General features: G+C 48.5%; 1 protein-coding gene across 1 annotated transcript in view; it reads left to right on the top strand.

Annotated features, from left to right (window-relative positions):
- The window catches only part of LOC147456567 (uncharacterized), a 174046-nt gene that overhangs the window by 79928 nt on the left and 68890 nt on the right, over window positions 1–25228 (top strand). Inside the window, exon 11 of the mRNA XM_086514997.1 lies at window positions 14932–15043. Within this exon, the coding sequence (XP_086371123.1) occupies window positions 14932–15043 (112 nt within the window). The remainder of the gene's footprint in view (window positions 1–14931; window positions 15044–25228) is intronic.

Below are 25228 nucleotides of genomic sequence, written 5' to 3'. Positions count from 1 at the left end.
AGCTACCTCTTCGATGCCATGCTATGTAGTCTCTCTTCAACCTTTGCCAACAGATTCACCCTCTCCCCCTGATCCTACACCTGAAGCCAGTAATCCCAATCAGCCAAGTGAGCCAGAACCAAGTGGACCGGTCTCTAGTGCCCATCCTTCAGAGGGTCCCTTGATGGAAACCGTAGGCCTGGGTGAGCCTATAACCCACCATAGAAGGGGGAAAAAGTCTCCCTTGCAAGAGTTGGCCAACACTCCAGCTCCTTCCTTAGCCTCTACTCCATCTTACTCTCCACCCATGCCGGAGCACTTTGAGGTATCTGAGGATTTACCATTTACAGAGCTTCCATCAGGATGGTTGCAGGAAGAGTATGCTGATTTCAACATTGATCAGACGCCAGTTCATAATGTCCAGAAGCTAACAGAGGCGGCACGGTCTTCTCTCCCTGACGCAGCCTCGCCCACTGCACCGCCTGACCCAGTCAAATAGGTCAACCTAGGTGGCCCTGACAACCATCAGCCCATCTTGTTAGCCACTTGGTTATGGGATCAACCCCGCTCTACTCGACCTGGTAATCTCTTTCGTGCGCTCTTTCAAGGATGTGTTTTCCTGGTCTTACCACGATTTGGAAGGAATCCCAGCAGAGCTAGGAGTCCACACAATTCCTCTGGTTGAGGGGGCTAAGCCGGTAAGAGGACGGGCTTACAAACTGAATCCCAAGTATGCAGAAGCAGTCAAAATCGAGTTGGAAAAAATGCAAGAAGCAGGTATTATTGTACCAGTAGAGCACTCAGAATGGTTGTCCCCTATGGTTATTGCCCCAAAGAAGCAGTCCAACAAAATTCGAGTTTGCGTCGACTACCGGGCTCTGAATAAGGTCACAATCCTGGATGGATTTCCGACACCTTTCACTGAGAGAGTCCTCGAAGATGTCGCTGGCCATGTACTGTATAGTTTTATGGACGGGTTCAGCGGCTACAATCAGTTAGGAATACATCCTGACGACCAAATCAAAACAACTTTTGTGACTCCCTGGGGTATTTTCATCTACACTAGAATGTCTTTTGGGCTTAAAAATGCACCGCCTTCTTTCAATCGCATAGTATATCTCATCTTTTGTCCTCTGCTTACTGATCACCTTCGCATATTCATGGACTACTTTTCCACCTTCTCGGGTGCTCAATGTTCGACCCCAGTAGAAAATCTAAAGGAGCATTTTGCTCAGCTCTCTGCAGTCTTCCTTAGGTGCAGAGAGGCACGTTTGAAGCTCAATCCGAACAAGTGTCATTTTTTGGTCACAAAGGGCACACTGTTGGGCCATGTGGTGTCTGCTCAAGGTTTAGCACTTGACCCAGAGAAGATAGTGGCCATCTTGAAGTTACCTCCTCCCATAAATCCCAAAGGTGTTCAGAGCTTTGTGGGCCACATCGGCTATCATCGCAGGTTTATATGTATGTATGCACAGGTGGCTCAACCATTGACCCGGCTCACCAGTGCTGCTGTTCCCTTCTAGTGGTCAACACCTGAGGCCGAAGCATTTGCATACCTCAAAAAACGCCTCACTGAAGCGCCTATTCTAGTTGCCCCGGATTGGGCCCTACCTTTTCATGTGCATACAGATGCCAGTCTGCTGGCTGTGGGTGCTGTGCTGACTCAGCCTAGCAAAGAGTTCAAGTTGGATCGCCCTGTACATTATGCAAGTCGCCTGCTCACCAAAGCAGAGCGAAACTATAGCACCACAGAGAGGGAAGGTTTGGCTATAGTGTATGCTCTACAAAAATTTCGTCACTATTTGCTAGGGGTCCACTTCACAATTATTACTGATCACCATGCCTTGCGCTATCTGCTTAATAAGCCACAGGTCGTAGGTCGAGTATGGCGATGGCTCCTCCTATTCCAAGAATTTGATTTTGAAGTGGTACTCCGTCGTGGTAAGCATCATGTAATGGCTGACCATCTCTCTCGCATTCACACAGGTGAAGAAGCTACTGGGATTGCGGATGACTTTCCAGATAGCAGTCTTATTAAAATCGATACAACACCGGAATGGTACGGCGAGGTCTTACATTTTCTATCTCCTGGGCTGTACCCAGAGAATGCATCTCCACTGCAGAAGAGGAGATTGCTGTTGAAGTCCAGCCCTTTCACTCTGATTGGGGGCCAGCTCTACAAATCAGGACTAGATGGTGTTCTGAAGCGTTGTGTCTCGCCTCATGAGGTGGAGCATATTCTGGAGGATGCCCACAATGGTCCCACTGGTGGCCATTATCCTGGTCACATCACCGCCCAAAAGATTCTACAGAGTGGTCTATGGTGGCCCTACATTTTTAAGGATGCAATAGCATATTCTAAGGTTTGTGATGTGTGCTAGCGCTGTGGGCCGAAGCCAAGTAAGCAATCCAACCGTCCTCTGCAGGTCTTGATGGCGTGGCTACCTTTTGAGAGATGGGGTTTGGACTTTGTGGGACCAATATATCCCCCGGCTCAACCAAGTAATCGCAAATATCTGCTAGTGGCTACAGACTATGCAACAAAGTGGGCAGAGGTACTAGCGACAGTAGATTGCACTGGCAATACAGTAGCCAAATTTTTATATGAAAATATTTTATGCAGATTTGGATGTCCCTTGGAGATCACCAGTCATAGGGGCAGTCATTTTGTCAATGACATGATCTCAACTTTGCTGCCCAATTACAAGATTTTTCAGCGCAAGTCGTGCTCTTATTACCCTAGAGCCAATGGGCAGGCTGAGAGCACCAACAAGGTTCTGATTGCCCTCCTACGAAAAGCATGTCATCTCCACCCAGCATCGTGGGCTCAGGCTGTGCAGGGCACTCTTTGGGCATACCGCACATCTTTCAAAGCAACAACGAATCACACGCCTTTTCAACTCGCTTTCGGTTTGGAAGCCAGCTCTATTTGAGTTCAACTCCTGATCGCCTAGGGTGGGCACTCTGCGTACAAGTTGGGGCATGGAAGCTGCTTCTATATCCTGTCTTGCCTTATTGGATGAAAGCCGCCTTTTAGCTTCTTGCAGAGCAACTTCGTCGCAAAGCTTGGCACGATCGCCACCTCAGAAAGCCAAAAATAACGCAAGGCACACTGGTTCTACTCTATCAGGCAAAATATTTGAAAAAAGCAAAGAAGCTGGTTCCAGCTTGGCAAGGGCCCTTCGTGGTGGAAAAGATTTTACCACAGGGGGCAATCCAATTAGTCACTCTGGAAGGTGTCCCACTGCCTCTGGCAAATGGCTCCAGAATCAAGTGCTATTACTCTGAGTAAGCAATCTGCAGCATTTTGCCATATGTTGGTTCAAATATCCCATCTCTCTCATCCCAACTACCCTTCCATCACCGGAACGGGAGGTTCTGTTATGTCTCAATCTTTGCTAGGTTTGTAAAAGTTTCCATCTTTCAGTCTGAAGTATCATTTCCCACTCAGTCTCGGTAATTGGGTATTTTCTGCAACTTCTTAAATTCAATCACTCTTTCTCTAATTGTTCTATCATCAGTGTTATCCATTAAGCTCCTAGCCTCTTTCGTGATCTTTTCTTTAAGGGTACTACCTCCTCTCAAGGTCTGCCACATATAAGTAGCTTGCCAGTAAAGACAGTAAAGATTTGGTAAGTAAGTTCTTAGCCTTGGCCTTCTTCGAAAATGGCTGACCATTGTTCGCACTGTGGTCACAATGGTCAAAATTCAAGGACTTGCTTGTGTCAAACAGCGGTAAACTCTTGGCTGTATGCCTCTCTGCAAGGTGTGCAAAGTGATGTATGGTATCCTCACCGGAGGGCTGCCAATCATCCCAATTGTCCAATAGGTCTCCCTCCCCTATATCTTAAATTTACCCTACTCTTCTCTCTCCAAATTCGGCTCCCTTCCCTCCTTATTCGTCCCTTTTTCATAGCTCCTGGCTGCAAGAATTTGGGCATTGGCTGATGCAGATTTACCTGATACGGTTCCAGCAGAGCTAATACATCAACTGTTGAAAGACTTTCCAAAGGTCCGGGGCCACAAGCTAACAACTACAAGGATTGGCCATGCCATGGGTATGACCAACTTTCTTGCTGTGAAGTCTACTACTCGCACTTTCTCTTTGCTGTCCAAGGATGCGACAATTCAAGCATGTCAAGAGCTATTGAGTTCGGATCACCCAAATTATGAGCGAAACAGACGGCTTCTCGCAATTTTCAGGTATTACTTTCTGGCTCGAGATGCCAAAGAAGACAAGGAAAAAACTGATCTTCTCACTACATTCTCCCATTGCGACGGGCTATACTGTTTAATCCACACTATCCCATGTGGATTCCACCAAATTCTCTTCAGCTCTTTACAGTCTAGGGCTAAAAGATTTCAGGCCCAAGTGCAGTCTGTGCAGTTAAGTTTTAAATGTTTTGCGGCACCTCTCTTGGCATGGGTCATAAACATACCTATTAACATCAATGAAGTGGATGAAGAGCAGGGAACCTCGAAAGGGAAAAGGAAAACCGTGAGCATGTAGGTTGACCCCACACTCACCAAGAAAAAGAAGATCAAGGCGAAAGTGGTGAAGGATACAGTGAAGTCTCTACTCTCCTTGTCAGTTTCTGAGAGCCAGCAGACTAGGGTACATCTTCAGCGTCACACGTCTACTTCTACCCCCGGTTCTGCTGTGCTGGCACCAGTGTCTACTGCCGCTCCTCAGGACAGGATGGTCACTTCACCCATAGAGGATCCTCTTCCTTCTTCTCCCATCTTCACTCATACACCGGTCAACATATCTCTCGCTCCACCTACAACACCAATCTCCGAGGCACCCACTACACCAACTGTACCTACTTCTAGCTCGCCAGCTGTGCCACCTGTGCGCTCTCCAACATCACATCCATCTGAGGGATCTTCAGGTAGGACCGACTCCACTTCTCTGTTTCAGCTTTCAGTGAAGTTACTTCAGGACTCCAGAGCTGCTATTGCCACCATCGAGCTAGGCACGGAGCAACTAGCTGCAACCCACCAGTATCACTCCGCCACATATGCAGCTATGGAGGGATCTCTGCGAGTTGCCGAGAGTGCCATCACAGATCGAGATGCAACGATTTTTGCACTACAGTAGGCATTGAAGATAAAGTCGAGGATTATTGATGACCTAAAAGCACAGGTGCAAGGATTTCGAGAAATGCTTATGTATGGTAACAGGCCTACCCAGGCTCCTGTGGGATATGGATGGACTGGGCCAGGGATACAGGTCCAGAATCCAGCAGGCTTTGCAGCGCCAACAGGTCCCTCTCAGCCCTCTCAGCAGTTCATGGGACACTACCCACAACCCCAGTTCCAGTACTTTACTCAGCAGGGGTCTCAGGTCTAGATGCCACACATGCAGAGCCAAAGTGTTCCTTGCTGTGACGGTGTTGTTGGTGTACACCGCCATGGTTGTGTTACTAGGCGTCCGGAGTTCACTTCAGCGCAGGTGCTTCCATCCGCCGTGCAGCAGATGGCTGCTACAACCACAGGAAGCCAGGTTATGTAGAGCACAGTACAGCAACCGCATAGTTACACAATCGATGTAATGGCTCCTCCCGATCCGGATACTTCTGGAGCAGCAGTGGCGACGACACTTTCCCTTGGGTGACAGGACTGTGCTCTTGTCCCACCTTTCATTGTACATATAGTTACTTTTGCAGTTTCATTCAGTTTTGGCTCACCGAGACGGTGACCAGTCTTGTGGTGGGCAACCTGTATAGCAGGCTACAGTGTGACTTTCACAGGACACAGTTACAGCTAGTACAGTTGGTCTGGTCTTTTCACACTGGACGGACACTATGGACAGTGACATGGCAGGGATACGGATGGTGGCCTAGTGGACATGTGGCCAGGTCACACTTAGCTGGCCGACATTTATGAGCCGTTGGTGGCTCTTTATGATTGTATCTATGAGTAGTAGCGGTTGGGTCATTATCATTATCTTATATAGATGGTCGGTTCATCGTCTAGGTAGCGAGTCTTACACAGAGCACTGCTTCACCATCCCTGCACATCTGAGCCTCGACACCCCATTTGTACCTGTGAGTCCTGGGCTGGAGCTGAGTGTGCTGCCACACCAGAGTCTGTACATGGTTCTTTGAGCTAGTCGAGTCCACATTTTCTGGTCCACTGTTGTGTCTCTGTTGTTATCCATTGTTCCTGTGTTTCATTCTGTTTGAGAGAGTTTCCATTTGTTTGAGTGAGATTCTCATGCACATTGCACTGAGGGGCACCCACACTGTTGAGAGCACGACACATTATCCGCGCTACAGGGGAGGGGAGCGCTCATGAAAGAATTGCCATGCCTCTCCTGAGTCTCTACTCAAGAACAACTGATACTAGTCTCGCTCCATCTCGGCCAAATAAGCTCGTTTCTTCCGTCGCACAAGGCGCCGGGAAGCAATTCGAGATTGTTTGTAGGTGATGACTTTTAAAAGAAGTTCTCTTAGGAGCTGGGCTCTCATCTCTCTGCACTCCTCATCATACCAACTATTCGGTGGCATGCTCCCAGATTGTCGCCTCCGACCCGGCTGAGTATGTGGGTATGCCTCTGATGTTGCACCATCCAGTGTCTCAGTCAGTAAAGTGGTACACTCCTCCACTTAGAGACCACGACTAGCTGTGCATAGACGCCTATAGATCTCCTCTGTAAAAACCGAGTCAATCTTTGGTGTAAATGTATAACGGGTATGTGACCTGCCTCCTGATGTCTGGGCTGTACTATACTGCAATGAAACAGAGAATGTCAAAAGAGCGTGATCCACTGCTACGCCCACTGGTCTGGCTCCCACTATGAAATCCTGAATACAAGGAATAAAGCTTGGATGTGCCATAACATAGTCGATTGTACTGGCTCCGTGTTTGTGTGGAAAGCATATGAAACCGACTGCTCCAGGAAATCGATGTAAGCCATTATGTATGGCTAACCCATGTGTGGCCGTCATCTCCGTTAGGTATCTTCCATACTCTGTCTGCTCTCTATCATGTGAGCATTTGTCAAGCCCCAAGTCAGCCACATCCAGCTCTCTAAGCATCTCATCTGAAGTGTCGTAGAAGACTGTCTGAGAGTTGCCCGTTCAGGCATTGAAGTCCCCTAGGAGGATGATATCACCATCCCTAGAAAACTCCCATATATCGTCATCTAGTATAGAGAAAGGCGACTGTCCTTTGGGTGCAGCATATAATGACGTACGGGGGGGAAGTAACATATGGCAATGTATAGAAATCGGCGTGTGTCAGCTCTCAGCCTCACCCACATGTATCTAGCATGATCATCTCTTCGTACAATATGTAGTAGTGGCTATAACTCCTCCCAAAATAGCATTGCTCCTCCTCTTGAACCTCTACTCCCATGCTTAGATCTCGCGACTGTCCTGTGGGCTCTCTCCCATCTGTATCCCACCACATGTGGCATAAGCTGTCCAGGGGCCTGATGAGTCTCTGAGAAGAAAACAATGTCCCTCTCTCTGAAACTGTCCTCAAAGGCACCAACGTCCAACCTCATAGATCCATTAAAATTCCAAGTAGCCATCTTCAGTTTGGTCCCATAGGTCTCACACCGTCATGTAGAGTGCCGCTCTACAATCACCACCCGATCATCGCTGTAAAAGGGCGTCTTTCCCTTCTCCCTTGCCGCCGTAATCTCTGGCATTGCCTCTCCCATATGCGCAAGCTGTGAGAGAGTAAGATTATCACCGAGAAAAATTTCTTCAGGAATTTCTTCTTCTCTTCCAAGGAGGGGAAGCGTAGTATGAGAGCTCTCTCTTTTGAGAATTCTCCCGGGAAACCACTCTTCTTGCCCACTCTCCATACCTTTGTGTGTGAAGGCTTGTCCACCCCCATCATGGATGTGAGGATTGTGACCTCTTTTTCCACATTGTTTATGTCCTTGAGGCCGGTTACGCTCACATGTAGAGCCCGCATCCTCCTCCTTTGTTCCTCTTCGAGGGTCATGTTAATCAGAGTGGGTGTACAAGGAGCTTCCTTACCTTTCCCTTTCTTGGTGACCTCAATCCATTTTTCGGCCTCTTCTACTTTCTTTTGTGTTGTTGAGATTATTGCGGCTTTCGCAAAGGTAGGAGGGTGGAAATTTATTGTTGCACCTAGACACTTTTGAAAAATGTTTGGAAGATGCATACAATGTCCGACAGAGAATCCTTTTGAACTGAAGCTCCTATATGGAGACATGCGTAATCGAACATCACTTAGCCATTATCTTTGAAGTTTAGATGCTCAATGTTATTTGCGACATTTATGAGAATTCGGCATAGTATCCTTGTGTATAACATCAATTGTCTGAATGTCATACCCTCTTACCTTGCCAGTGCACCAACCTTGTTGTAGTGTTCTTTGTCTCAATGCTCTTCTTGTTGGCCCTTCCGATTTGAAATGAGAGCTCCCCCTTTGCCATTGCTCCATTTTCTCAAGAATTGTTCCTCTCCAATTTGTTGTTGATTTCAAATCTCTTCATAGACCTGTGTAGCGCGGATAGTGTGTCGTGCTCTCTATAGTGGGTGCTCCTCAGTGCAATGTGCGTGACATCTCACTCAAAACAGAATGAAAACGAAGGAAACAAAAGATGACAACTGATCGATATAGCAGCAGACCAGAACATATGGAATCGTCTATCTCAAAGAACCGATAGAGTCTACCGATACAGACTCTGGCGTGGCAGCACACTCAGCTCCAGCCCAGAACTCACAGGTACAATGGGGTGTCGAGGCTCAGATGTGCAGGGATGGTGCAGATGTGCTGTGTGTATAGACTCACTCGCTAGACGACAACGTTGGACCACTATATGAAGAAGATGATAATGATGACCCAACAGCTACCACTCATATGTTCCATTATAAAGAGCCACCAACGTCTCATAAATGTCAGCCATCCAAGTCTATCTTCAAACTGAGTAGTGGTGGTGACTTGGCCACGATGTCCACTAGACCATCGTCCGTATCTCTGCCATGTGTCACTGCCCAGCCTAGAGAGTCCGTCCAGTGTGAACCAGACTGGACAAACTGTACTGTGTGTCCTGTGAAAGTGACACTGTAGCCTGCTACATGTTGCCCGCCACAAGACCACTCACCGTGTCAGTGAGAGGATCAATGAAACCATAGAGAATAGTGAAACACCAGGAAAAAAAAACGCAGTACACTCTGACTGAAGATGGTGATGTTGGTGAGATAGATCAGTGAAACTAGGGAGAACAGTGAAACACCAAAAAAACGCAGTACAATCTGATTGAAGAGGGTGATGTTTGGAGAAGATTTTGAGTTCCCAGGAAGTACCAATGAAGGAATGTTGATATTTGCAAGATATGATGAAGAATTACCAATGAAGCAATGTCGATATTTGCAAGTTATGCTGAAGCTGACCAGAAGGTATAAACAGAAGACTGCCTAGATGAAGTAATCCCACAAGGCACTCGAATTGCAGGTAGTTGCAGTTGGGTAGTTGACTGGAGGGGATGGAGTAGGTAGGGGAAGGGTGGTGGTTAGGCTAGATAGAGGCGAGAGGGGAGGGGATGAGGTGGTTAGGGGCGAGGGCTAGTGAGGGGGTGGGTAGGGGGGCGAGGCCTAGGTAGGGGGTGGGTAGGGGCGAGGGGTCGGTAGGGGGGGCGAGGGAAAGAGTGTAGGGGCGAGGGTGAGTGGGTAGGGGGACGAGGGGTGGGTAGGGGGCGAGTGAGTGTGAGGGGGAGGGTAGGGTCGAGGGGATAAGGGGTAGATGGGGACGAGAGGGTGTGAGGGGGTGGCTGTGGCCGAGGGGATAGCAGATAGCAAACATTCATCTTCAATGCAAGGTATCGTGTTCCACTGTAGATGAATTACATGGTCCATTGGCTGAAAGAGGAGATGCTACAGAGCGCAGCAGTTGATGGAGAGCATGAGGAGATATCATGAGCAAGAAAGCTATCATAAGCAGGGAATTCACCAAGCAGGACGGGCTCTGAGAAGGGAGTTCGCTAGACATAGAGGAGAGATTTGTTCTGGTCGAAGAAGCAGACACCAATGGGGCTGATGTTTGAGGGGGGGGTGAACTCCTATAGAGGAGATTTCTTCCCGCTTCTACGATTCTTCATAGGCGCACCAAATTCAAAGGCTTCCACCAAGGGCACATCAGGAGTACCTTCTATGACCTTCAACCTTTGAGCTGGCTCAGGTGGCTCCTTAGGTTTAGTTACTGTGGAAACATTGGAAGAGGGAGTACTTTCAGGCAAAGAGTGAACAGAGACCCCATAACAGGGCATAGATTTGGTAGCATCCAACCACTCCAACAGATCCTCGTCTGACTCGTCAGGCGGAGTAGGCTGTTCCAATTCATGGCTGGTTCCTAGGGACAAAGAAGTATGTTGCACGATGGGATCCATGCCTCCTTCTAGGCAAATGGGTTGCATCGGGGAGCCAGGAGTATGTATCCACATGGCATCGTTTCCCCAATCGTGAAGTGCTTTAGTGTGTCGTAGCCATGGTCTACTGATGAGCAAGGGAAATCCGACCTCAACCTGGGGAAGACGAGCCACAACAAAATTCAAACTAAAAGTGAAATCTTGTACTTGCAGAGGCACCTTTGCACTATGCCCACAGGGTATATTGTCCTCTGGTCGGCCAATGTTACTGTGAAGGAGGCAGGTTGAGTAGGCTGCAGGCCTAGAGTCATCATAGTGAACTTAGACATCATATTGATGCCACATCCGCCATCCACAATTACTCCTGAAAATTGCTGCCCCAAGACGGACACGGTGAGAGGAGGGCTTCTATAATCCGTGAGGGGAGCAGCATGATGGGATATCATATAGGACTCGGATGGTTGCACTGGGAGGTGCCCGCCACTAGGACCTGCTCCGGGGTAAAGTGATTGAATAACTGTAAGGGTGTCACTTCAAAAACTCGCATCTAGCCGCAGCATGTCATAGAGCGACACTTGTTGAAAAGTGTTCTTCAAGATTGTCTCTGCTGCAGGCTTTTCTTTTTCTTCCGGTGGCTTTTTTGGTACCTCGATCTGCTGTCGATCAACCACTGCTTCCAAGAAGGCTTCATCAGTATCGGAGAGCAAAGATTTGGATTCTTGCTTGTCACTGAGTGAGGGCTTGACGCCAGCTGAAGGCAGGAAATCCACTGTTGGGAGAATGTGTGGGGAGTTGAACGTGTTGGAATACTAAGACCAAGAGGGGCTCTCTGGGCCCGGGTGAGGACGCCTGCTGGCTCCCCTACCAACTGCAACTTCTTTTGAATGGTAACCACATGGATGGAAGGGGGTGGTTGAGGAGTGGTGCTAACTGCTATCAAATTGAGCTTGGGAAAGGTAAACTCATTTTGGTTTTGACTTGGGTTCGCATCCGTGGATGCACGAAGTTTAGGGCAATCTTTACTGTAGTGATCCTTCGTTTCAGGGCAATGACAGTAGGGAGGGGACCCTTCTGGCTGGGGGCATGTGCTTTGGTAATGACCATATTCCCCGCATCTGTAGCACAAAATGGGCCGATTCAATGGGCGAGTCGAAGGGCGAGGTTATCCTTGCTCCTGGTGCATGGAGTTGGAGGTGGAAGCATAGAAGCTTTGAGGTGATGAGGGAGCATGGGTATGATAAAAGCTCTGAGAGGGGAAAGTGATTTGTATACCTTGCATAGGAGGGGCTGTCAATAAAGGTGGCATGTGGTGTGGACGACCACAGGGAGAAACCATGTTGGATGCAGGTGTTGACCCTTGTTGAAGAGTAGGACCAAGACTTTGCTGTATTTGTCGCAATCCCTTGAGGTAGTAGCAGTCCTTGTCCTCATGTCGAGACTTTAACAGAATTGGCAGTAAACCCGATGGGGGCATTCATGTGGAGGGTGCCCTAGAGAGCGGCATGAGCTACACCAAAAACAGCCTTAGTCTCCTGCTGAGACTTGAGCTCTTCTAGCTCGCGCTTGATCTGTTCCAATGCCTCGTGATGTGGAGGCTTCTCCTGGCTAAGAGAGAAGGACCTCTCCTCTTGAAGAGCTTGCTGTAACTCTAGGGCTTCTAGTTCCTTGCATAAAGAAGTTAACGGATCAGAAGGACTTTCCGAAAACACTGAGGGGGTGTCTACTTGAGGGAGTTGGCGAATAGCTTCTCAGCTCCCTCTATCCTAGTAGGAGCCGCGATAAACTCCTCCAGAGTGGCGTCAAGTCGGAGACTCTCTCGGAGTTTTTGCTGGGAAGTTTTGGGAAGAGCCTTTTCCACCCACTTCTTAACCATAAATTCCCTTGGTTGCTAAGGAAGCTTGGCAAACCAGAGACTTGGTTTTAGCATGAGTTCTGCAAAAGTCTCCGCTGGCTGGAGCACCATGTTGGCCAACTCATCCAAAACCTTTTCTTGGAAGTCACCTGGCCTAAATGCTGCACAAAACTACTGTCGTAAAGTGGCCCAAGTTGCAAAGTGGTTCTCTGCAAACTGACTGTACCACTTGTCTGCTGTCCAAGGTTGATGGAAACAACACCAAATTAGCATCTTCTCTATTAAGAACACGACCTTTACAGAGAGATACAAACCTCCTTGCATGGTCGTCTACATCTTCTGAGGAGAGTCCCTTGAAAGTAGGAAACTTGATGTTTACCTTGGCCAAAACACTGACCAACGCCTCCATGGACTCTTGCTGTGGAGCTTGTTGCTCACTAGCTTGCTATAACAAAATGGGAGAGAGCTTTACTGGGGAAGGTGACCGGGAAGATGTAGAACCGGATGGAGGAATGGATGATGCCGTATGTGGAGGTATGGGTGATGAAGTTGGTGGACTTCTACTAGGTACCAAGGGTTGACGTCTTCTGTTGTAGTACTTCAGAGGACTTGGTAGTGCGCTTTGACGCTCTAATGACCGCCTTGTATGTGTCACGCAGTGACCACAAACCCAACGAAGCTGTAGGAAAGAAGACCTTTAACTGGCTGACTACAGGTCTAGACTCTACTAGACCAGGGCAAGTGACTAGACCACTTGGCTTGGACCAGGGATGAGGAAGGACTAGACCAGGACGAGAGCTTGGTTGGACCAGGGCGAGAGAGAGGACCAGACCAGCAGGGCGAGAGACTAGGTCAGCTAGAGTAAGTTGTGTAGGGTGAAACTGGACCAGACCAGCAGGCTGCACTAGGCAAGGCGAAGTATGCGAGGCTAGGTAAAACCCAGCTAGCTCCTCGATTTGCACCTCAACAGAGAGTGAGACTTCAGTTGAGGTCCCATCGGGCGTGCCAAAAATGAGAGCACCTGTAGTGCAGATAGTGTGTCGTGCTCTCTACAGTGGGTGCTTCTCAGTGCAATGTGCGTGACATCTCACTCAAAACAGAATGAAAACAAAGGAAACAATAGATAACAACCGATTGACACAGCAATAGACCAAAACATATGGACTCGACTATCTCAAAGAACTGATACAGACTTTGGCGTGGCAGCACACTCAGCTCCAGCCCAAAACTCACAGGTACAGTTGGGTTTCGAGGCTCAAATGTGCAGGGATGGTGCAGACGTGCTGTGTGTATAGACTCACTCGCTAGAAGACGACTCTGGACCATATATGAAGAAGATGATAATGATGACCCAACAGCTACTACTCATATGTCCCATCATAAAGAGCCACCAACGGCTCATAAATGTCAGCCATCTAAGTCTATCTTCAAACTGAGTAGTGGTGGTGACCTGGCCACGATGTCCACTAGACCACCGCTCGTTTCTCTGCCATGTGTCACTGCCCAGCCCAGAGAGTCCGTCCAGTGTGAACCAGACCAGACCAACTCTACTAACTGTGTGTCCTGTGAAAGTGACACTGTAGCCTGCTACAACCTGCATTTCATATTTTTCCTCTTGGTGGAGTAGACATCGAGCAGAGTTTTCATCTGCATTAAGGGTGGTAGTGAGCCCCCCTCTCCGCTTTGCCATTCTACACAAGCAGCCATCTCAGACGTGGTGAACAAGGAGCAAGCAATATGAGCTCCGCTTTTTGCATCAGTGGTGTTCCCTTGCAAGTGCCGGCAAGATTGTCCACATTCTGCAGAGTCAAGCTGTTCACGTTTGACATACCGGACAACTTATATGTCCTGTTGTATACCATGAACTTGTACGTTTTGTTCAAGACGCATTTGACAGTTTTCAGGTCATCATTTGGGCCTCTGTTGACTTGGTCAAAGTGAACAGTTTTGAACATTGGGCGGCTCTTTTGGCCTTTTCTCCACTAGTCTGGGGTCTAGCCTTTCTAGCGCTTTATCCCTGTAGGACCTTTTCCCTCATGTTTATTCTTTTAAGTTTAGACTTCTAGGCTAAGAAAACACGTCTTTTACTTATCGTATGTAACATCGACCATTTATTACAAATTTTTTAGTCCAATTGGTACCGCACCTCTTCATATGTGTCCTGATCATAGGTAACCATACATGTCGTGTGCCGATTGCGGGTCATAAGCTCTGCAAGTAGGTTTTTTAATGTGGCCACACAAACCTTTCTAGCAACTGAGTGTGCTGGATTGGTTAGCCCATTTGTTTCAAGAGTCTATGTGCTGAAGCCCCCTTGGACAACGACTTTTTTTTTTTGGGATGTTCCCTTGACATCGTACCCTTTCCTCTTGCTTCCTTTTCTGACACATTCTGGTTGTGTCATAATTTATTGCAATGTTTGTGGTCAGAAGCATCCCAAAACGAGTTTAGAGAGCTACAGTGGTCTTTGCCTCAGACAAAATCCTTGATATATTGTTGGCTTGTTTCTCTTTACTGAAGTTCCACTGTATATCTTGTGAAAACTGTAAATCTTCACTATCAGTCAGAGTAAAACATTTTAAGTTTTTTATGCTCTTTCCCTCTTACCTTCAATGTGTGATTTTTAGGAGACGTAGATTTTGGTCGAAGTCCGAACATTTGAATCTAGATAGAAGCTTGTCATAGTTTATCAACTCTGAAGTTTTCAAGCTGTAATTCAATTAAAGTTTTCAACAAGTTTATTTTACAGGTTCTTGATCTTGACCCAATGGCAACAGCTGAGGAGGTCACCACTCAACTTGTTCAAATGACTGATCTTTCAGATCCAGAGTACTATGGTATTTTTCAAGTGCTCTATGGAGGTCAGTTTTTTTGTTCGGATAAGGAATCAAGTTGTAGAAAATTAAAAGTGTTTACTTCCAAACTTGTGTGTTTTAGGAATATAAGCATCTGCAAATCTATAAGTAGGTATGCACATGCAAAGATACAAATATATGGATACACCATAATGTGATAGAGATTTTCCATTTATGACCTTTGGGATGAAAACAACAGAAACAGAGGCATAGAAACAATTTAGGGTGTTTTATGCCTCCAACAATTATGGAATCAACAATTTGTCTTTGCTGCAAAAACATCCAAGAGGCAGTATTCTTGCTTCTTCTTGAAGCCGTTTAGAGCTACGTGCCCCTTTTGCCACATGAGCATCAAGAAAGAAGCCACCAATACGTCCTTTGATGTACAAGGTGTGTGCTGTGTATTGTATCCTTTTGAGGAGAGGAAGTATGGAGAGCAATTGCATGGAAATAGAAAGAGAGAGCAAACCTTGCTTCAAGAAACTTGCATTATAAGGACAACCATGATACAACCTGCAAAGCAGTGATGGATTTATTCACAGATTACTCACCATGGCATGTGAGGATGCTCAATGTGTGCCTTCTATATATGCATAAAGGCTTCTGGTGTTGGGGATATGTTGTGCTTATGGCCTCAACACAAGTGTGACTATGGTGTGCATTTGTCTTTGAGACTTTGATAGGGATGTTTATGTAGCATTTGGAGGCAGGGTTATTGCCTTGACTGTGTAGCAGGCTACAGTGTCACAGAACATGGATAGTGACACGTGGCTGACAGAGAGAGTAGTGGTCGAGAGGACACCGTGGCCAGTTCAATGGCCACCACAGTTCGGAGTTAGGCGTAGCTGTGTTGTCAGAGATATTTGTGTTTGCTTCTGGTTGCCCTTTATGTTTTGTATATATGCTCAGTTGGTGGTTTGGGATATCTATGCATCATATGAGTCATTCGAGTCTAGAGTCTTCTGTTTTCAGTCTAGCACTTGCACACGTGCACTCTCCCTGCATAGTTGGAGCCTTGACACCCCCATTGTACCTGTGAATCCTGGGCCCTGATGGGATCTCAAGTGAAGTCTCACTCCGTTGCTAAGTTTACATGGTTGAGGAGTTAGCTGGTCTAGTCTCTTGCCTTGATATAGTTTGTTGGTCTAGTCTGGTATAGCCCACCCTCGCCTTTGTCTAGCTTGGCCTAGTCTGGTCTAGTCCACTGTCGCCCTTGTCCAGCTTGTTCTAGTCCACTCTCGCTCTTGTGCAGCTTGGGCTAGTCCACTCTCGCCCTCGCCCAACCTGGTCTTGACTGGTCCAGTCTGGCTTGGTCTCGTATGGCCTGGTCTAGTTGAGTCTAGTCCAGTGGGTCTAGTTTTTCCAGCAGGTTCAGGGGTCTTCTTGGTCATAGCTTGGGTGCTACTGCATGTTACATGCAAGGCATTCTAAAGATGACCAAACCCCCTAAGGAGTCTTGTGCAGTACTACCATAGAAAGCCTTACCTACTAGAAGTCCTCCACCCCCGCTTCAGCTACCTACTTTTGCATCTAACTCAACCAGCTCCTCACCACCTTCATCACTTCCCCAAGAACACTTTCTACCACCCATGTTACAACCGGCTTGTGAGCAAGTCGCAATGGAGGAGCTGGGAAGCGTTTTGGCCAAAGTCAACATAACGTTTCCTATCTTCAAGGGATTCTCCATTGAGGATGTAGACGACCATGTGAGGAGGTTTGCATCTCCCTGCGGAGGCCGTGATCTCAACAGAGAAGATGCCTACCTAGTGCTTTTCCCGTCAACCTTGGATAGCTTAGCAGACAAATGGTACAATCAGTTTTCTGAGAACCACTTTACAAATTGGGCGACGGTAAGGCAATAGTTCTAGGAAGCTTTCATATTAGGTGACTTTCAAGAGAAGGTTTTAGGTGAGTTGGGTAACTTGGCGCTCTAACCTGATGAGACTTTTGCAGAACTCATGACAAGAACAAAGGCTTTGGTTGCTAAGCTTCCCCAACAACCAAGAGAATTCATGGTCATGAAGTGGGTGGAGAAGGGGCTCCCCAAGGTTTCCCAACAGAAGCTAGGGAGACTCTTCGAGTGGAAGCCACTCTGGAAGAGTTTGTTGCTATAGCTACTAGGATAGAAGGGCAAGGAGGCTATTTAAGGATCCCCCTCGAGTAGAGACCGTGTTAGTTCTCATGGAAAGTGCATCTGACCCCTTGATTTCTTACACAGGGAACTCGAAGCACTAAAATTACAACGAGCTCTTTGAGAGGAGAGGTCCTTGTCTATCGACAGGAGAAATCCTCACATTAGGAATCTTTGGACAAGATCAAGAGAGAGCTAGAAGAGCTTAGGGCTCAGCAGGAGTCTAAGCCTGTGGTCTGGTATAGCTCATGTCGCGCTCTTCGTTATCCTCTACAAGAATGCTAGTTTCGGGCTTATTGTCACTTCTGTGAGACCCGCACATGAAGACAAAGATTGTTACTACTTGGAGGGATTGTGGCAGTTACAACAGAGCCTAGCCCCTACTCTTTAACAAGAGTTGGCACTTGCCTCCGACATGGTTTCTCCCTATGGCCAACCCAGTCATATGCCCCCTTTGTTGACTACCCCATCTATGCAAGGGATGCAAGGTACTTTTCTATTTCCAAGTTTTTATCATGCTAACACTCCTTTAGCCCCTGAGACCTTCTACACGTCAGCTACCATCCCCATGCTGGAGCAAATCGCGCGGCCACGTCTTCCACCTCATCCATCCAATCGACCAATTTTGTGTTACAAATGTGGGAAATATGGGCATTACCAAAGTATATTTCATCTTCCCGACGGGTCTCCTCGTTGCTGGCATTGCTCAAAGGCCAAGGATCATTACAACAATGACTGTCTAAAGTAGCACGCCTCCACATCCTTGGGCCCAAGTCAAAACCAATCGAAATTCACATTTCCAAAGATTAATCTAGTAGCCATTAGCACAATCCCTCAGCTGCCATCTTCTATCCACTTGGTTGCCCCTTAGGACTAGTTGCAGCAAGTAGAGGACCCTACAGGTGTCCTCATGAGGGCTCAGAGGGCAGCCCTTCGCCTCAATCTTCCAATAAGTTCAACTCTTCCATTAACTGTCTCGCCCGTGAATACCTCTTCCATACAATCTTTGTACCCAGCTGTAGGTTCTAGTGGTGGGCACCTCCTAGTGCAGCCATCAGAGTCTCATTGATTACAAAAGCCCTCATCTCACAGTGACTAGTTTAGGGCGGCAATTCTTTGGTGTAATAGTTGATGGTGGATCTGGCATCAACCTTATGCCTGAGTTCACTATGCTGGCATTAGGTCTCTAGCCTACCCATTCACAATTACTTTGGCAGACTAGAGGATAATGGACAAGGTGCTTCTACAGGTGCAAGAATTCACCTTCAGCCTGGATTTTCCTTTCCAGGGTTGAGGGTGGGTTATTTTTGCTAATTGGCAGACCGTGGCTAGGGCACACTAAGGAGCTACATGATTGGGGCAATGACGCACTATGGATTCATACTCTTGTATCACCAATGAAACCCATTAGACTTGAAGGGGGGATGGATCCACTGGTGCATCATAGTCCTTTGTCAGTAGAGTCCAACCCCAAATTGGAACAACCTCCTCCACTTGATAGCCCAGAGGAAGACCTGCTTGAGTGGTTGGAAGCTACCAAGTCTATGCATTGCTATGTGTTCTCTATTCAATCATTGCCTTAGGATACACCATCTTGTAGTGTCCCCATAGTAGCTGGCCCAAGTGTGCCACTTGGCCGGGAACCAAGTGTCGATGTCATAGAGGCTAATGACTTACACTCCTATACTGGAAGCCCTTGGGCTTGGTGAGCCTATGAAGGACATAGATGAGGAAAGAAATCTCCTCTCCAGGTGTTCTCCGAGACACCAACCTCCTCTGTGACACACCAACCAAAGCTAAGACAAGCTCTATGTCTGACGACTCACCCTGTTCCCCTAGGTTGGTTACAAGAAGCCTATGCTGACATCAATATTGATCAAACACCAGCTCATGATATATCTATGCTTTAAGAAAGGGATTCTTCTTCACCTATAGAGACATCCTCAACAGTACCTTCTGGAGACCTAGTAAAGGGAGTTAACTAGGGCAACTCTGACAACCCCCTACCCATTCTTTTGGCTGCATCGTTGTGGGATCACTTTATGCTGCTAGACCAAGTAATTTCTTTTGTGCGCTCTTTCAAGGATGTTTTTGCCTGGTCTTACCAAGATTTGGAAGAAATATCTCTAGAGCTAGGAGTCCACACTATCCCTCTGGTCAGTGGGGCTAAACTAGTTAGAGGCAGAGCCTACAAGCTCAATCCAAAGTATGTAGTAGCTCTCAAACTAGAGTTAGAGAAGGTGCAAGAAGCAGGTATCATCGTGCCTGTGGAGCAGCCCATGGAGCACTCAGAGTGTCTGTCACCCATGAACATACCTCCAAAGAGGCAGTCCAACAAAATCCGCGCATTTGTCGATTACCAAGCTCTCAATAATACTTGATGGCTTCCCGAATCCCGAGCCCTTTCATCAAAAGAGTAATAGAAGATGTAGTTGGGAATGTGCTCTATAGTGTCATGGATGATTTTAGTGGCTACAATCAGTTGGGGATCCATCTTGATGACCAGATTCAAACTGTTTTGCGACTCGCTCGGGCATCTTCATTTACAGGAGAATGGCTTTTGGGCTGAAAACGCCCCACTTTCATTCGATCGTATGGTCTACATCATCTTTTATCCCTTGTTCAATGATCATCTCTTAATCTTCATGGATAATTTCTCGACGTTCTACCACCCCCGTGGAGAATAGTCCAAGGTCTCTGTCCCCCTAGCGGCGAGGAACAAAACATGGACCCTGAAGCAGGCTGCCTCATGGTCTGCTGCGGAATCGCCGAGAAAACGAGTGAACCCATAGCCGAAGAAGTCCCTGCGGTGTCGGATGTCAATGCTCGTCAGACCACGAGGAATAGCTGTAGGGGAAGATGTCTGAATCTGCAAAGGGGGACGCAAGAAGGGCTGACCCTCTCTCGCTAGGCGACTCGTGGAAAAGGCGTTGCCAAGAGATCTCCTAGCCGCCGGAGAGGGACCTGTCTCCTGAGTCGACTATGAAACTGAAGTAGGAGGGGGGGGAGAAGGAGCGGAGCGGAGGAGAAGAGGGGCGACAGAGGTAGAGGGGCGAGGTGGAGAGGCGACGGGAGCAGAAGGCGGGGGGGGGGAGGATGAGGAAGAGGGGGGGAACTCTGGGGGGGGGGGGGGGGGGGGGGGGGGGAGCGGTTGGGGGAGGGTGAAGCGGGGGGCGGGGGCGGGGGCTGGCGCAGGGATCTCCTCCTGCTCAAGAGGACCAAAGCGGTTCCCCGTGGGAACCCACTGCTGCTGAGTAGGCACTTGAGGGCCACTCTGAGTGCCAGGCTGACGCTGTGGCCCCTTGCATCGTCGGCCACGAGCCTGCTGCCACCCCTCCTATGCTGGAGCCCCAGGCTTGGAGGGTGGCTCTGCATGTGTGCGCTGTGCTGCTGACTGTGGCTACGGGCCAGCCCTGGCAGGCTGGGGCTGAGGCTGTGTGTGTGCAGGTCGCGGCCTTCTCCGTGGATAGGCCTTCGCTAGATGGCCCATCTGTCGGCAAATGAAGCACTGGTTCGGGAGGCCCGAGTACTCGACACTCTGTCTAAACCAACCCCCACTGACCCGAGGCAGAAGGATAACCTTCGAGAGCGTGTGGGTTTCTCTGACCAAAACTCGAACTGAGGGGATGCCTGCCGCCTTGGCAGCTACTGATGCTGCCGTACGAGGTGTCTCCAGGACAGTCCCAATGGCGGAGCCGATCCTAGAAAGAAGTGGTAAGTACTCCCTCCGTAAACCCGGAAAGCGGACTGAAATGGGGATGTCTGCCTCCTCTACTAGAACATCCGAAGCCGGGTCAAAACCATGTCGCCACTGTCGAAAGTGGACGCGTGATGGTCGGATGGCTAGTGGACTCATAGCTATGACCGTGGATGCCATCTCGGAGGTCTCAAACTCGATCGGATAGTAACCCCGTCCGAGAATCTGGACATCCAAGATCTTGCCCACCTCTACGAGAAGGCGGGATTGGAGAAGGTCTCGCAGCTCTCCTCTGCTAGGTCGGGTGCGGAGAATCTTGTAGATGACCGAAGTCGCCTGCAATCGCTCTACCTCTGTGGCAAGGCTCGCTTGCTCTGTTGGCGGGAGAGCAAGTCGAATGGTGAGCTCAGCGGGGTCGGGCGAGGGGGCTTCTGGTGAGTCCCTTTGTGGCGAAGCTGGAGCCTCCATCTGTGTCGTAAGAAGATGTCAACGGGAGGATGCAACCCGGCGTAGAAAGCACCGCCCCAAGAATTGAAACAAAGCTGAATGGGCCGAATTGCAGGGCTGTCGAGGTGAAACCCAGGCAGGTGGGTAGACGGCGGGCCGGGGGGTTGGGGTTGTTGGGGGGGGGGGGGGGGGGGGGGGGGGGGGGGGAGGGGGGGGGCTGCGGCAAGTGGGAGCGCTGGCGGCAGCAGGAGGGGGTGACGGGGGCGGCAGTGGCAGGTAGGCAGCGCAGGGCAGGCAGGGGGCGGCAGAGGCGGGCAGGCAGCGCGAGGGCACACAGCGCTATCAGGCATGCAGCGAGGCAGTAAGGGCAGCTGGGGGGGGGGGGGGGGCGTTTTGTGGGGGAGGGGGGAGCGATTGCGTGCGAAGCAGCAGCAACGAGCCATTTCTTTGACAGTCTTTCTTGCGCATACGTGCGATCGAACAATTTTTATTTTTTCGAGAAAAAGATCCTTCTATTAGTTAACGAAGCTGCCCATAAAGGCTACAACAACCTCTACTAGAGAGGGCTACAACACTCATAAGGGGAGACTCTCCCAATGAAAAAACAACATATGTACAATGAGGCTAAATCAGGAGGATACAGGTACTCTTGCTGCAAGTAGAGATCTCTCGGAGATCTGAGACAGCAGGTTGCTTCATGTACGATGTATGCGGGAGCTTTATGCTTGTTTGAGCATGTTTTCTCTCTTGTATAGGTTTCTTCCGATTGCTAGGATCTTGGATGGATTCTCTTATAAGTTTTTGCATTCTTCTCTGAGTAGATTTTGTGAGCTCAAGACTGAGGCACATGTATGTGACATGTATGGTCATATGAGGTGATTTACATGAGAGCTTAATTGACTCAGGTTTGTGGAGATTTGAGCATGCAGTGAGTGTGGATGATACTTATTTGGTAGCTCTTGTTGTGAGCTTGGTGTTCACTTTATGGTTATTTGGGTTTATAGCCATTTTACGTTGAAACTGTGAAATTTTTCAAAGAGTTTTATGCGCATCATTTATGCGATCTAGGTAGAGATTGCGGGCTGCACTCAGCATTTGCGTGCGGTGTTCTCTGCAGGTGGGAGATTTGTGCGTGTGTATGCATCGATACCGCACAGTGTGGGCTTGGTGATTAGCTCACAGATGTATGCTCTATGACGGCGTGTGTGCAGGTAATCTTCAGACCTGTCTGACGATCCGTGGTAGGAGCTAGAGTAGATGGCACTATCTACGCTCTCTTTGCACCTTGCGGAATTTGTATATGCTCTTGTTATGTATGAGACTACTCCGAACAAGTCATAACTTCTTGGAGAATTTTTGGGCTGATTCTTGATGCGCTACGGTTGGTAGTGTGGGGCTGAATTACGGACTGTTTTTGGCCATGCAAGAGGGCTGAGAATTTTGTAATTTTGGGCTGAATTTCAGGGCTGATTCGGTGAAGATTATGCACATGGTTATGGTCGTCATGAATGCGTCTTGTAAGTAGTGCGTTTGATTGCAGTGTGATACTAGAGCAGGAGAGGCTTGTATTGACATTGCGGGAGCTCTATTTTGGAGTGTGTCTCACAGGTTTTACATTGTGTTTCTAGCCATATTTGTAGACAGTTTCCAAGTGTTGTTGGTGAGGTGGTTTTGCTATCTAGCTTGCTACTTGTGCTCATGGTAGAGACAGGTGATCGATCAGATTGTGACCTCTCACAAATGCGCGTGTTTGATGGGTCAGACTTTGCGGCATGGAGAGATTGTATGCTTGATGCACTGACACAGCGAGGGTTGCATCAACCATTGAGTGGTGATGCAGGTAGACCTTCAAACATGTCTGACGATCAGTGGCAGGAGCTAGAGGAGATGGCACTATCTACGCTCTCTTTGCACCTTGCGGAATCTGTATATGCTCTTATTATGTATGAGACTACTTCGAGAGAACTTTGGCATAGATTACATGATATGTATGATAGATCTGAGTCATCAAGGACTTGTCTGAGACATGTACATTCACGAGTACGCCCACAGGTGATATGTTGGTATTGTGGTCATTCTGGACACGTTAGACGGCACTGTTTTTGTCGTATGCGACATCGTAGGAGACATGGCGGTCTCAGAGATGTATGTAGTGATGCCATGGACTCGGTTGCTTTGAAAGTTGAGGCAGATGTAGTATCGGAGTATACTAGTGACGGGGATGTCACTTTTACCTCGAGCTATGCACGAGATGCTATACATGTGGATAGTGCACTCCCTTCGCAATGGTTGCTAGATGCAAATGCTATGTTTCATGTCACGTCGCATCGTGAATGGTTTTGTAGCTATTCTAGCGGGATGCTTGGCAGTGTACGTTTGACCGATGGATCGGTGCATGCGATAGTAGGTGCAGGAGATGTGAGACTGTCATTACTGAGTGGTGCATCTCACTTGTTACGACATGTGCGCTATGTACCAGATTTGACAGTGAGTTTGATCTCGGTTGGTCAGCTTAGAGATTGTGGATGTCAGATTTCACTTCGAGAGCGAGATTTTGTGATGCATTTGGGTTAGCTAGTGATTGCGAGAGGCGCCAGGAGTGGTCCAGGTTACCCATTGCATGTGGATCACAGGAGAGACGGTGTTGTCTCTGTGAGCATGCAACCAGGTAGACAGCGAGAGAGCAGGCGAGTCTCTTTTGCTTGTGGGTTGCAGGATGCTTTGCATGGAGTACAGAGCAGCGACCTTGTTGTGCAGGTTGCGTCTACGGATTCACAAGTAGAGTGGGACAGCTCTAGTGAGTCACAGCAGGATGAGTCATCAGAGGTGATGACAGAGATGACTCACATGGATGCTGAGATGTCGGCTATTGTGGAGTCATTTCTTGATATGCTTATGCAAGAGCTTGATGCAGATTCAGGACAGATGGATACTCTTGGTCCACATGTGATGTGCGGTGGACATGAGGAGTCACTCCACAGCTTGGAGTCAAAGTGCCATGGTCTCTATGATAGGGGACAGGATTGCCATGAGTTGAGTTCTGAGTTAGAGGTGGCAGAGGTTGCCAGGGTTGCATCAACGTTCGGTGTCCTCATGTACGAGATGCTGATCTCGAGGCCCGACATAGCAGCTGCAGTGGGAGCATTTGCAGCAGGGTTGATTAGTTGTTCGATGACTCATCTCGGCATAGAGCATAGGGGAGGTTTGCAGGTATTGGATCGATACTTGCAGGAGTGCATGAGCTCTTGTAGACTCTTTGCAGATCTTGGAGCTAGCTCTGTGTGGCTTCCGCAGCGGGATATTTGTCTATCAGTAGATCCTGATGCACTAGCTCATCGAGAGTCAGTGGGCATAGGTTGAGAGAATCTCTCACCTTCTATTAGTTGTACACTAGTAGATCTTGCTTAAAGGCACATTGGCCTTTAAGTGGGAGGTTGTTGGGGTTAAGGCCTATGTGCCTTGACTGGTCGCCCAGGTCATGGGCGCCCGTCCACTGTTACCCTATACTTATAGTGAGTATACTGTATAGGGGGAGCTGCCACTTCACAGTCTCCCCACCCACATCATATGTGTGTCTCCTCTCTCTCACTCTCCGTCTGTGGTGCTCCCCGATCCCCTTCACCACTCGCTCTTTGAGTTGAGAGTCCAGCAAGACCCTTTTAGGGATGCGCAGTATCATGCTCCCCCTCTGTCTCACTGTGAGGATCACTGGTGCATGGTTGGAAAAAGATGTCCCAGCCAGAATGCAAACTGTCCCACCCAAGTCACAGAAGTGGTCACTAGTGTAGAAGCGATCTATCCGAGATAGATTCACTCCTCCCACTCTCCGGTCTGAACGAGAGAAGGCCAGGTTGTCTGGGGCCTCACAAAGCCAGAGTGTTGCCACACATCTGAAACCCGCAAAGTCATATATAGC

This window comes from Adiantum capillus-veneris, chromosome 6 (genome assembly GCF_014529385.1).
Source record: "Adiantum capillus-veneris isolate H3 chromosome 6, ASM1452938v2, whole genome shotgun sequence".
In the NCBI taxonomy this organism is placed as follows: domain Eukaryota; kingdom Viridiplantae; phylum Streptophyta; class Polypodiopsida; order Polypodiales; family Pteridaceae; genus Adiantum; species Adiantum capillus-veneris.
The sequence above is the reverse complement of the archived record's forward strand: the minus strand, read 5'-3'. Positions and strand labels throughout refer to the sequence as shown.